Consider the following 13,486-nt stretch of genomic DNA (forward strand, 5'->3'; position numbering starts at 1 on the left):
AATTCATGGCTTCAAAGAGTCTCGACAGACGTTACAATATTTGAACAATGATGACGAAACTGTTTTCTCTGTCGTGTCCGTGTCGTGTCGAAAATTGTTATGCGCTTATTTTTTTATATGATTTTGTGCGTGGCATAGATTTGCCGTGCGCAGAGGACGCTTGAGCAGTGCGCAATTGCACAGGCGCGCACCTTAGAGGGAACATTGCATGCGGCCCATTAAGATTTTCAATCCGGCCCGCCGGACGTTCTACATAATTTTTTTTAGACCTTTAACATCACACCGCAAAAAGTCAGAGTTCAAAAGCAAGAAAAAAAAATACAAATATTAGGGGTATTTTATTTGAACTAAGCAAAATGATCTGCCGATAGAACAAGAAAATTTGGCTTGTCAAGACTTTCCAAAACAAGTAAAATTAGCTAACCTCAATGAACCAAAAAATACCTTCAAATAAGTATATTCTCACTAATAACAAGTGCACTTTTCTTGGTAGAAAAAAAAAAGACCTTTTTGCTCAATATGTTGGAAAATATTCTTAAATTAAGTAAATGCTAGTGCCATTATCTTGACATAATGATATGCGCTCGGCATCATGATTTTTTTTTCATGCTTCAAGTAAGAAGTTATTACTTTAAAAAAGTAGTTTTATACTTGTGAGTGTTGATGACACAGCTTTGCAACAGTTGATATTCTAGTTTCAAGCATGTTTTACTCAATATAGGTCATAAAATCTCAGCTACTAGCTGTAATATCTTACTGAGATAATCTAGGACAAAGACCCTTAAAACAAGTAAAACACTTTAACATAAAATCTGTTTAGTTATCAGACAGAAAATAAGCAAATATAACCCTTATTTGAGATACATAATCATACTTACATTTCAGTTTTTGCAGTACAAAATTGTAGCCACCATAATGATGTGCAGTGCTGTTTTTAAATGACCGTAAGATTTGAAATATAGAAAGTATTTCAATGGTTGAAATCTGCGCATTTGGGTGTTATACAAGTTATTACGGTAATCTACGTCACAGCAGCTCAGACGAGGAACAAAGCAGAGTGGGCAGGGTTTGTTTTCGGAGCAGTCAGCCCAAAACGCATGTGTCAGGAACAGATGCGGAAGCTAATTTTTACAACAAATGTCTGCATAAAAGTGATAATATATCATATTGTAGGTGTTTATTACCCTTTGCATTCATATTTTGCTGTTTGTTTTATTTTTGTTGTGTTTTGCTTGATTGTAAAAGATGTCTATCGAGGAGTTGGTCTGAGAAGTAAAAGAGGAGCGATGTTCATATGTTGTTAATATTCACTGTTTTATTGTTCATAGTTAATATTGTAAATCCCACTTCCTTTATTTTAATGTACATTTTGGGTGTCCCATTCAGTAAAAAAAAAACTTCCATTCTGTTTTTTTTAAGGTGGTCTGTCATAACCTTTTTAGAATTCTATTGGACATTGTGACTTTTGGTATTAGGTGTTCCTGGAAAAAAGGAACCCAACCACACATACTGTACAGCAGATTTAAATGTGTATATATCATTTATACACACATACATATTGGCCCCCCCAGAGACATTTTTTCTCTCAATGTGGCCCCCGAGTCAAAATATTTACCCAGCTCTGCTCTAAGGACCAAAACAAAAAGGTGCCAATTGTCATGTTCTGTGGTCTGGATTATGTTTTGTTATTTTTTGGACTCTTTTAGTTCCTGTTTGCGCTTCCTTGTTTGTTTTGTCACCATGACGACTCATTAGTTTCACCTGCCTCTTGTGTCCCGGACGCGCATCTGTTTGTAATCACCGATATTATTTAAGCCTGTCGTTGCCAGGTAGTCGGTCTGGCGACATTGACTGTTCATTTCATGCTCTGTTGATGTGTTTTTCATGCTCTGTTCATACCATAGTTCAGTGGTCCCCAACCTTTTTGTAGCTGCGGACCGGTCAATGCTTGAAAGTTTGTCCCACGGACGGGGGGAGGGGGGGGGGGGGGGGTGGTATTTTACTTTGTTTATTTATTTTTTGTCATAAAGAAATACAATCATGTGTGCTTACGGACTGTATCCCTGCAGACTATATTGATCTATATTGATATATAATGTATATATTGTGTTTTTATGTTGATTTAATAATTCATTTTTTTTAATTTTTTTAATTTTATTTTTTTTAATTTCTTGTGCCAATCGGTCCGCTTACTGGTACTGGGTTGGGTACCGCTGCCATAGTTCATTCTGCTCGTTTCATGCCACAGTAAGTGTTGTTTGTTTTATGTCCATAGTTTACTCTAAGTGTTAGTTTTGTTTCCTTCACTAAGTTGTGCCTTCGCCTTGAGCACTTTTTGTTTGTACCCCTTTTATAGTCATAATTAAAAATGTTCCTACCTTCAAGCCTTGTCCGATATAGTCCGTTTGCTTCCTGGGAAAACAATCCTCGCAGTAAGCTGCGAAAACCACCCCGTCATGACACAAATGGCCCATGGGCCAAACACAGCGATGTTAGGCATACAGCTTCACAATGAGTGAGTAGTTTAATCCCATACCGCCATTATTTAAGGTAGTGGAAATAATCACGTTCGATAGGTGGCGACTTGTTAAACTTGCGGACATGTCATCAATGATGATGTGAGCTTAAAAAGACTATGCATATGTACTACATTTTGGTAAGCCACCCTTAAACGGGCCAAACGGAATGACTCGGCGGGGAAAATTTAGCCCACGGGCACTACGTTGGGCACCCCATATAAACATTTAGTACTGTAACACACTGGCTTCCTCACTTCCTAGTTTATTTATATTTTCATTTAACCATTATTTACCAAAGGTAAGACAATTAAGAACAGCTTTTCATATCAAATGCGGACCAAGCAAAGAGGCAGCATTTACATGTTAGAGATGTTGAAGTGTGATGATCATCTCGCATCGTCTCTCATGTGACACAACAAAAATGTGCACTTTAGATGGCTATCAACAGTTCAAAAATGCTCTTGGAATGTGGGCGTAAATGTGTTGGAACATAAATGAATGTTTTAGGTCAGGGGTGTCAAACTAATTTTAGCTCAGAGGCCGCATGGAGGAAAATCTGTGCACACGCGAGCCGGACTGATAAAATCATGGCATTAAAACTAAAAAATAAAGACAACTTCAGATTGTTTTCTTTGTCTTACTTTGGCCAAAAATAGAACAAACACATTCTGAAAAAAATATTTTAAAAAGCGGTAAAGTTTAGATCCATGAAGGAAAGAAGAAAGTGAATGAATGTTTATAACTGAATACATTTACAAATGCATACAAATTTGTTTTCTTTCATTTTTTTTTTTTTAATGAATTAAGTAACATTCATGACAACCTTTTTAAAAAACACAATATAGAATGTGAGATATAACAGGATAATGCATACATTTATCATTTGGTTTCAAAACGCTTACAAAAAAGTGGGACCCCATTTTGAAAATTCCTAGCGCCAACACTGATGGAGTATTGGCGCGTGCAAAACAGCAGGCGGCTGTGGCCTGCGGGCCGGTTCTAATACTAATCAAATATCATCACTTTGCACATGGAGAATGCCTGTAACTTGTGGACGACAGAGTAGATAGCGGACAATAGGAAAGCCTTTGATGGTTTCTGTGTATTATTATTATTAATCATTGCTATTACTAGTTATACATAACTAAAACAGCACAGTGATTTGACAATGAGCTCTGGTGAGCTACTTTCAAGTTTGTGCGATATAAAACGAATAAAATATCAATATGTTTTCCAATTTCTGTTGAAATCCAATGCTTTTTTATGTCAAGGTTACAACTTTTGGCGCAACTTTCTAAAAGAGCTGCCCCGAATTCAGGTATATTAGGCCGCAACAATGCACAAGAAATGGAAGGAATGGAGGCTTGGCATAGCTTTATATCCAAACACAGCCAAGCAAAGAGGCAGCATTTACATGTTAGAGATGTTGAAGTGTGATGATCTTCTCGCATCGTCTCTCATGTGCCAACAAAAATGTGCACTATAGATGGCTATCAACAGTTCGAAAATGCTCTTGAAATATGGGAGTAAATGTGTTGGAACATAAGTGAATGTTTTAGGTGGACATAGAGAATGCCTGTAACTTGTGGACGACAGCGTAGACAGCGGACAATAAGAAAACCTTTGATGGTTTCTTTCTATTATTATAATTAATCATTGCTATTACTAGTTATAAATAGTTAAAACAGTACAGTGGTTGGACAATGAGCTCTGATTATGGGCTTTTACTGACAATGAGTATCTACTTTTGAGTTTGGGCGATATAAAACGAGTACAACATCAATATGTTTTCCAATTTCTGTTAAATCCAATGCTTTTCTAGGTCAAGGTTACTGTCATGTCTGTGTGATCATGTTTTGTTTTAGTCATGTTCGGTTTTGTTTTTCGACTTTTTGTGCACTTTTGTTTGTTTTGTCACCATAGCAACCATTTTCACCTGACACGTCACACACCTGTTTCACGTTTTGAGTCACGCACCTGTTTTCACTAATCATGTCTGTAGTATTTAAGTTCATTATTTTCAGTTTGTCTTCCTGGCGACATCCGCATTCATACCCCTGTCACACTCTGTTTACCTCTGCGCACTTCTTGCCATGTCCAAGTAAGTTTTCTTTATTCATGCCATAGTTTGCAAGTTTTGTTTCATTGTTCATAGTTTCTGCCGTTGTGCAAGTTTTGTGTTTATAGTCAAGTTTTGTACTTCCGCCCTTGTGCGCGCCTTTTGTTTGCTTCTTTTTTTGTAGTTATAGTGTTAAAATAAATCATGTACTCCCCTTCGCGCCACTTATGGTCCAAATCATTTGCACCTCGGGAGAACAAACCACCCCACAGTCCAAGTCATGACAGTTACAACTTTTGGTGCAACTTTCTAAAAAAGCTGCCCCAAATTCAGGCATTTTAGGCCGCAACAAGCACAAGAAATGGAAGGAATGGGGGCTCGTCATACCTTTGTATCCAAGCACGGCCACAGCGATGGTGAGGATGGTGCACAGCACGTAGAGCAAAGCTATGGAGGTCTTCAGTGCCCAATCATTCTTACACTTAGTGCACTCGGTGCCCTCCTGGATCCCTGTGTCGGGTCGGGAGGGTGGGGGGAGAAAAAATCCAAGCTTTAGACTTTCCATTGTTGCTTTTTTTTACATTTTGATATTGTCACCACCACAACTCCAGTCCACATCTGGACAAACAGCGCCTGGAGCTTACATTAAACAGTCCCCCCCCCCCCATGGCCGTGGGTGGTGAAGGGGCAGGGGACAGCAAAACAACCCCCCCACAGACCTGATTACACTCAGGCTTATTTGCCTCCTCAGGCCCACCAGGGGGAAAAGATTTCAACAAACTTGATGAAGTCAATAAAATCACCACTCCAATGTGGACCTTGGCTTGCTTCTCTTATAACACCAGAACTGGAGTCCACCTAAAGATCTGAGGCGGAACACTGTGGACGACGTAGTGCTTATGGCAACACAGCTGTGTTTGATTTACATTTAGGAAGTATGTGAGAAGGAGGCTCGAGTTTACACCTGCAACAAAACCCCACATCAACCCGGAGCTTTACTTCCAACAAGGGTGCACAAAAACTTTAAACAATCCTCCAAAGCAGTGTTTTTCAACTAGTGTGCCGTGAGATACAGTCTGGTGTGCCGTGGGAGATTATCTAATTTCACCTATTTTGCAAACCAGTAATTATAGTCTGCAAATGGTGTGTTGTTGTTGAGTGTCGGTGCTGTCTAGAGTAACCGTGTAATACTCTTCCATATCAGTAGGTGGCAGCCGGTAGCTAATTGCTTTGTAGATGTCGTAAACAGCGGAAGGCAGCGTGCAGGTAAAAAGGTGTCTAATGCTTAAACCAAAAATAAACAAAAGGTGAGTTCCCCTAAGAAAAGGCATTGAAGCTTAGGGAAGGCTATGCAGAACGTAACTAAAACTGAACTGGCTACAAAGTAAACAAAAACAGAATGCTGGACGACAGCAAAGACTTACTGTGGAGCAAAGACGGCGTCCACAATGTACATCTGAACGTGACATGACAATCAACAATGTCCCCACAAAGAAGGATAAAAACAACTGAAATATTCTTGATTGCTAAAACAAAGTAGATGTGGGAAATATCGCTCAAAGGAAGACATGAAACTGCTACAGGAAAATACCCCCAAAAAAGAAAAAGACACCTAAATAGGAACGCAAGACAAGAACTAAAACACTAAACACAGGAAAACAGCAAAAAACTCCAAATGAGTCACAGCGTGATGTGATGTGACAGGTGGTGACAGTACACCTACTTTGAGACAAGAGCTATAGTGATGCATGCTTGGTTATGGTTTAAAGTCATATCCAACAATTGCGACAACGACTTTTTACTGTCAACTGAGTTTAGTTTTTTAATGATTTCTGCTGGTGGTGTGCCTCCGCATTTTTTCAACGCTCAAAATGTGCCTTGGCTCAAAAAAGGTTGAAAAACACTGCTCCAAAGGATATGGTGACATCACGCTTATTTAAAGCTTGAAAATGATGACCGACGCGGAGGAATCCCCAAACTTTGCATTGCATCTCCCGCCTAATTCCTAAAAATGTAGTTTATGTACTGTAAATATGTGTCAGTTTCTATGGTAAGCGATGAGGTCACAAGCTCCTTGCCTCAACAACACGCTTCCAGAAAGCAGATGTACTGTATTGAACTCATCGGACGAGTTATTGCAAGTCCAGTCCAGCTTTATGTAACCTCAGACCTCATCTTCAACGAGTTTCTGGGGGGTGGGAGGTGGAGGCCCCGCGACGAACATCCGCCGCCGCGTGTGGGCAACCAGTTACGCTTGTGGACACGAATCAGTGACTTTCAGTGAAGTGAAGTAAAGTGAAGTGATTTATGCTTACAGTGACCTTAAAGTGCAGCTTTTATTGAAAACAAACCTACAGAAAATAGTTCTGCGCTAGTGGATCTTAGAATATGACAGTGATGTACTCTTAAACCATGAGTTCCTTGTAGGGTTGTCAAAGATACCAGACTTTCAGCGGTCATGTGTTGCCCTGGGTAACACACGGCACACTGACAAAGCTTAACCTATTTTTACTATAACAATCTACAAGGTTAATATAGCTGGCTTCTCTTTCTTCCCCTCCATTTATCTGCTTTCTTTTGTATTTCAAGTTATCATTACATGTATGTATTGTTGCAATTAAACAATTGTATTATTGATAATAGAGGTAAATTATTGTTATTATTCATCATCAATAGTGCTATTTCTATTGTCCTGTCCAGCTTCTCAGGCAAATCATATAGTTGATTTAAATGCCCATATCGGCTGTAAAAATTTACTTTACAAAAGAGAAGTGTGGGATACTTCTCTTGTTGCCCTATTTGACTTTATTAAATGTATTTATATTATCATTTGGTGCAGCCGGGCGGGGCCGGAGCAGGAGGGAATAGAAAGAGAAAAAAGGAAGACAGAGGGGGAAAGTGTGGTGACAAGAAGGGGATAAGACAGAGAGACAAAAACAACAGCTAACACAACAATAACAACAATAGCAACAACAACAACAACAATAGAGCAACATCAGCAAATACGATATGTACAAATATGATAATAAAAGTGATAGCAAAGAAGCAGTTAGTGAAATAAATAATAATACAGAAATGACAATGAGCATTATTACACTACAAATGGAGCAATACAAATACCAATAGAAATAGCGCTATTGATAATGAACAATACCAATAATTTACCTCTATTATCAACAATACAGTACTTCAGATGCAACAATACATATATGTAATGATAACGAGAGATACAAAAGAATGCAGAAAAATGGAGGGGAAAAAAGAGAAGCCAGCTATATTAACCTTGTAGATTGTTATAGTAACAATAAGTTAAGTTTTGTCAGTGTGCCATATGCTACCCAGTTTACCCTAGGGTAACAACGTTAATTTATGTTTGATGAAACGTAATTATATGCACGAGTGTATGTATGTATAGGTACTTGTATATGTACAGTATGGGTATATGTATGTTTGTACAGTAAGTGTATATGTACAGTATGTGTATATATATGTTTGTACAGTGAATGTGTGTGTGGATGTACGAACTTTGAGTATGTACTGTATTTGTGTATGTATGTGGGAGTGTAGGTACCTATGTATGTATGTATGTATGTATGTATGTATGTATGAATAACTGTGTGTATGTGAGTATATGTGTATTTGTATGCATAATATATTTGACTCCCAGTGTGTGTGGGAGCCAGAGTACGGCCCCAGCCACCCAGAGAGCCCAACCCACAAACACCAGGGAACAAGGGACCACCGGTCCTAATGCTCCATTTGTAGTGTAATAATGTTCATTGTCATTTCTGTATTATTATTAATTTCACTAATTGCTTCTTTGCTGTCACTTTTACTATCATATTTGCGGATGTTGTTCAATTGTTGTTGTTGTTGTTATTGTTGTGTTTGCTGTTGTCTCTCTGTCTTATCCCTCTCTTGTCCCCACAATTTCCCCCCTCTGTCTTCCTTTTTTTTCTCTTTCTATCCCCTCCTGCTCTGGCCCAGCTGCACCAAATGATAATATAAATACATTTAATAAAGTCAAATACAAATAAGGCAACAGGAGAAGTATCCTACACTTCTCTTTTGTGAAGTAAATCTGAACAGTCGATATGGGCATCTACATCAACAATATGATTTGCCTGACAAGCTAGACAGGACCAAAAAAAAAAAGATAAAAAAAAGACTTTCAGAAGTCGATACTAGTGTTGTCCTGATACCAATATTTTGGCACCAGTACCAGTACTAAAATTAAGGAAGGAAGGCAGGGTACAACCATGTAGGGATATATTTGTTTATATATTTATTTATGTACATATATAAAGCCTATACATATATGTGTACACATTATAATAATAATATAATGGATATATAATTAATATATATTATATTATATATTATGGTCATTAAGAGTATTTGAAAGTTCAACTCCTACCTTGTTTACTTGCATGACAACTTTCTTAAAGTTTTGTGATCAATCAGAAATATCAAGCAGCTAAAATGTGCCAAACATGTATAAGTGTGGAGAGAGTGTTTTGCATTTTTCAGATCATCCCTTGTAAAGGATTTACAATGATTTTAACAATTGTTAATAGTTGTTATCAGTTTATGCTGATAGGACGTTGTTTATAATATCCACAAAGTTCAGTGTTTTGTGTAATGTGTGACTATGTTGATGACATTTTTGTGCTAGTTGCATTGTTTTTTTCCCGCACCATGACTAGGGAAGGTTGTTTGGATTGTGACATATAATCAACAGCTATGCTGTACATGATTCGAAGTATAATGAATGGTCACTGACTTTAGTTACTCTCAATAATTAACGAAAGGCGTCACAACGCTAGCTGTCAGACTGCATACCGCGCCCTACCAAATTGCATAATAATCACGTGTTGTCTCGCGGGCCAAATTATAGATACCGGCAGACTGTAGTTTGATCTAAAAGCTGTTAAGCAAATTTGTTATTAAGCACTGATTTACTTTTTTTAACCACTGCTAGGTAAAATGTGTTCAAGCTAATCAGTTCCTCCAGGATTTTGCAGAATTTCTGATTGTTGCAGCCTGAAAATGCCTGAATTCACAGCAGCTTTTTCAGGAAGTTGGGACAAAAGTTGCAATGATTTTTTTTTCTTCAACAACATTGGATTAACATAATTTTATGAATTTGTTTTAAATGTTCCGTGTAACCTTATCCTCTAATTACATAAAGAAACCCCACCAATGCCTGCCTTATTGTCCAGTCTGTTTTGTTGTCCTCAAGTTGCAGACATTCTCCGTGTATGTTTTACACTTGAAAAGTGTTTGTCCAGCTTAAATATTAATTTATGTTCCAACATTTTAAGGGCATTTGTAAAGTGTTGAGAGCGATCTATAGTGCTAATTTTTGTTTGGTAAATGAGAAATTATGAGAGATTATCATCACACTTCAACATCTCTAGCATGTAAATCTTGCTCGGTGTGCATTGAAAAATATGTTCTTAATTGTCTTACCCTGGATAAATAAATCTTAAATATATAAACACATGTAAACTAAGAAGTAAATGTTCCTGCTTCGTCTACACAAGAAACAAACTTACATTTTGATTAGACCGTTGACTAATTGTCCAAAACATCAGTGTAAAATGCCTGCATTGCACAAAGTTAATTGGCGCGATCATGACATTGCAATTAATTGACATTGTTTTGTCTACAGGTGAGGTTTCGGTTGAACTAATGTAAGAAAAAAACGAGTAAAATCAGCCAAAAATTCACGTTGGGTTGCGGCACCATCCACCGCTTTCTTTTTCGGCTCTGGTAAGACTCAGCGGCATTAAGACAAACAAGTCAGCTTTCCAGAAAACTACATCCACAGCGACGAATGGACTCGCTCGGCGGAGGGATTAGGGGCGTGCCGAGTGACTCGGGGTTGGGTTACAAAGCAAAACATGGCAGTTTAAAACCCTGCAAACGTTGCAGCTCTGCTTGCGTCCGGGGCCTCCACCTCATTAGCATCTCGAGATACGACACCAGCCAGCACGGTCCAATTCCTTGAGGCAACGCATGCGAGCAGGAGTTAAAAACACACACCGGGGAACTTCATCCAACAGAAACAATACAACCGCTGCTCTGAACTTAGTGCAACAAAGAAGAGGTGATACTCAAATCTCGGAAAGTTCTTAAAAGAAAAATAAACAAGCTACATGTTAGTTGGGAGTAATGCCCAAATAAAAGAACACTTTTCCTCTGATTAGCAGCTAGGATAATAAACCCTGCAAAAAAGGGAATTTGAGGCATGCACTTTTCTGCCTGGCTCGGTTGTGGGAAAGATTATGGCCTAAAGGAAAACTTTGTGTTGACGTCTCACACACACACACACACACCGTTCAAGAGTTTGATAACCCTCACATCACAGCACGACTTCAGTATGAGATTCTTCAATCCGAATTACAGACGCCAGGTTTCTTGCCTGGGTGCACTTTAGTCGGGTTACAGGCATTTTAGATCCGGGTCTTGTTAGGCTAAGACTTAGATTAGATCAGGGGTCGGCAACCCAAAATGTTGAAAGAGCCATATTCAGGCATGTGATTTGACCACAATGAAAAAGACTGAAAACATTTCCGGGGGTCTGGGGGACGAAGGCCCCCAAGCCAGGTCCTGGTTTTTCACCAATTTAACATGCTAAAATTAACAAAGACAGCACCATTTGAAGAAAATATTTTAGTGTTTAAAGACATGAAAACATCATTAATAGAACATACATAACCCAATTATCGTAATGAATCACTGTATATGGTTCAGTCCCAACAGTATTTAGTCACTAAAAAATTATCAGTGGTGTAACAGGTTTGCCAAGATTTATTATTAAACAAAATATATTTTAAAGTTAAGACTATTACATGATATATGCTATCAGAAAGTAGCATTAATTGTAAAATACATAACCACTAATAACAATTCACAGTTTTAATGTATATTCCTAATTGCCTACAAGTTTAGTTATAAATATAACAAAATACCAAATGTAAACATTTCATTCTTTTCGCCAAAATAGGATATCAATTTATGAAAATAATTAAACATGTTTAGTATTGTTTACTCATATTTGAAAGTAGGAAATAATAATAATGTGAGGACACTGACATATTGCATGAAACAAGTGTGAAAATATTTACCTTCAAGATTGTTACACCACTGACAATATTGTTTCAAGAGACTACATAAGAACTTAATATTACAAAATAGTATTATATGCAAATGTATTTCAAATAAATTGTTAACTGGAATCAATAATGCGACTCTTTGAATTTCTGTAATTTCATAATACATTTTCACGTGGCTTTTTATTTTTAGAAAAACCCATTTATATTTCGCAAAGCAATAATTGGTTAATATTTAAAACAAACATGCGTATTTCGCAAGCAAATATTTTTTAGCTTACCTCATTATTAACAACCCTGTCTGCAACTGAAGTGGGTTGTTTGGGTGGATCTTTCCTCTCGATGTCTACAGCAGTTGTCGATGTAAACAAAGGATGAAGTCTGTAAGGTTTGCTCACTTTCGGTTGACATCCAAAAGTACCAGCTAGTGAAAAGTTCGTTTTCCTTGCTTCAAGTTGTTTCATATGTTTTTGGCGTTTCGCATGTACTTCCAAAGCCTTGAAACCTTGTGATCCATAGTCAATATTATCATGACACCACGTGCACAAAACCTTTTCGGGACGATCGATTTTCCGAATAAAATCACCGAACAAAGTCGTAACTTCCTTCTTCCCAACAGTATCAGTGATTTCCCTTTCCATCCTGTCCCATCGAAACTTATTTTTGACATGTTTATCAATTTCTTTTACTCGTAAAGCGTCCTTTCTCTCGAGAATTGACATCGTTTACATATGGAAAATGGCGGTAATAACCATTATGAATGATGACGTTATTAACGTCATCATTCATAACAGATGTCCTGATTGGTCACAAGGAACATATCGACCAATCAACTACGGCGTAATATAAACTATGTCTCGAATCTTGATTTAGGGTCGGAAAAAAAACGGAAAAACGGGAGATAATTTTTTTTCTTCCCGAGATTAAAAAAGACGGAATTCCGACTTTAGACGGAAAAATCACATGCCTGCATATTGGACCGAAAAACACACAAAAAAAACTGTCTGGAGCCGCAAAAAATTCAAAGCCTTGTATAAGTGTTATAATGAAGACAACATTATGTAAGTGTCTATATTATCTATTTTAGCCTACTATCAAAATGACTATGTGTAGCAGGCTGACGCAAATCTTTTTGGACAGAAATGTGGAAAGGTAATATTTATTCTACACATTTTTACAACATTCAAAAATCATTAGTGAAATGGAGGCTTCTCAAAGGGTGCGATAACTCCTGGAAATGACTGGTTTAGAATGGCCAAAGGTATAAATGTGTGTGTCCAAGTTAAAGGAAATGGCAGGGTGTCTTCTTCTAATGGATTTATTACAATCTTTGCAAGCTGGGTAACGTTTGCTGTGGTCTGGAACAACATGGCACACATACAACTATGAGAAATGCAGCCAACATTACATACAGTTAATGTGTCATGATTAGGGATGATACTCGAAACCGATTTTCCCGGTGTTCGATAAGAAAAGAACCGAGTCCTCGGACTCAAATCCCTTTTTGAGAACCGGTACCCGTTATCGAGACCACTATAGTAAAGAAAAAGAGTTAGTTCTTCATTCGACTCCCTCGGAACGAATCCCGACCAGAAATGCTCCGTGTGACATCACAAGAAATGAGGTCACGTTGCTCAGTCATTAGGCGCAGATAGCAAAAGCAGGAAAAAAATGGACCGGAAAAAGCGCTCCAAGGTGTAATAAAGTTCAAAACAAAAGGTATAATCCAATGAATAACTTTACTGAGAGATTTGAGCAGGGTATAAACACATGACGAACACTTTTACGAC

General features: G+C 37.8%; 1 protein-coding gene across 1 annotated transcript in view; it reads right to left on the reverse strand.

The window, feature by feature from the left end:
- LOC133609805 (collectin-12-like) overlaps positions 1 to 13,486 on the reverse strand; it is a 51,086-nt gene that overhangs the window by 15,297 nt on the left and 22,303 nt on the right. The window contains exon 3 of the mRNA XM_061965772.2: positions 4,966 to 5,088. Coding sequence (XP_061821756.1) covers positions 4,966 to 5,088 — 123 coding nt within the window. The remainder of the gene's footprint in view (positions 1 to 4,965; positions 5,089 to 13,486) is intronic.

The sequence above is a fragment of the Nerophis lumbriciformis genome, linkage group LG07, assembly GCF_033978685.3.
Source record: "Nerophis lumbriciformis linkage group LG07, RoL_Nlum_v2.1, whole genome shotgun sequence".
Taxonomy (NCBI): domain Eukaryota; kingdom Metazoa; phylum Chordata; class Actinopteri; order Syngnathiformes; family Syngnathidae; genus Nerophis; species Nerophis lumbriciformis.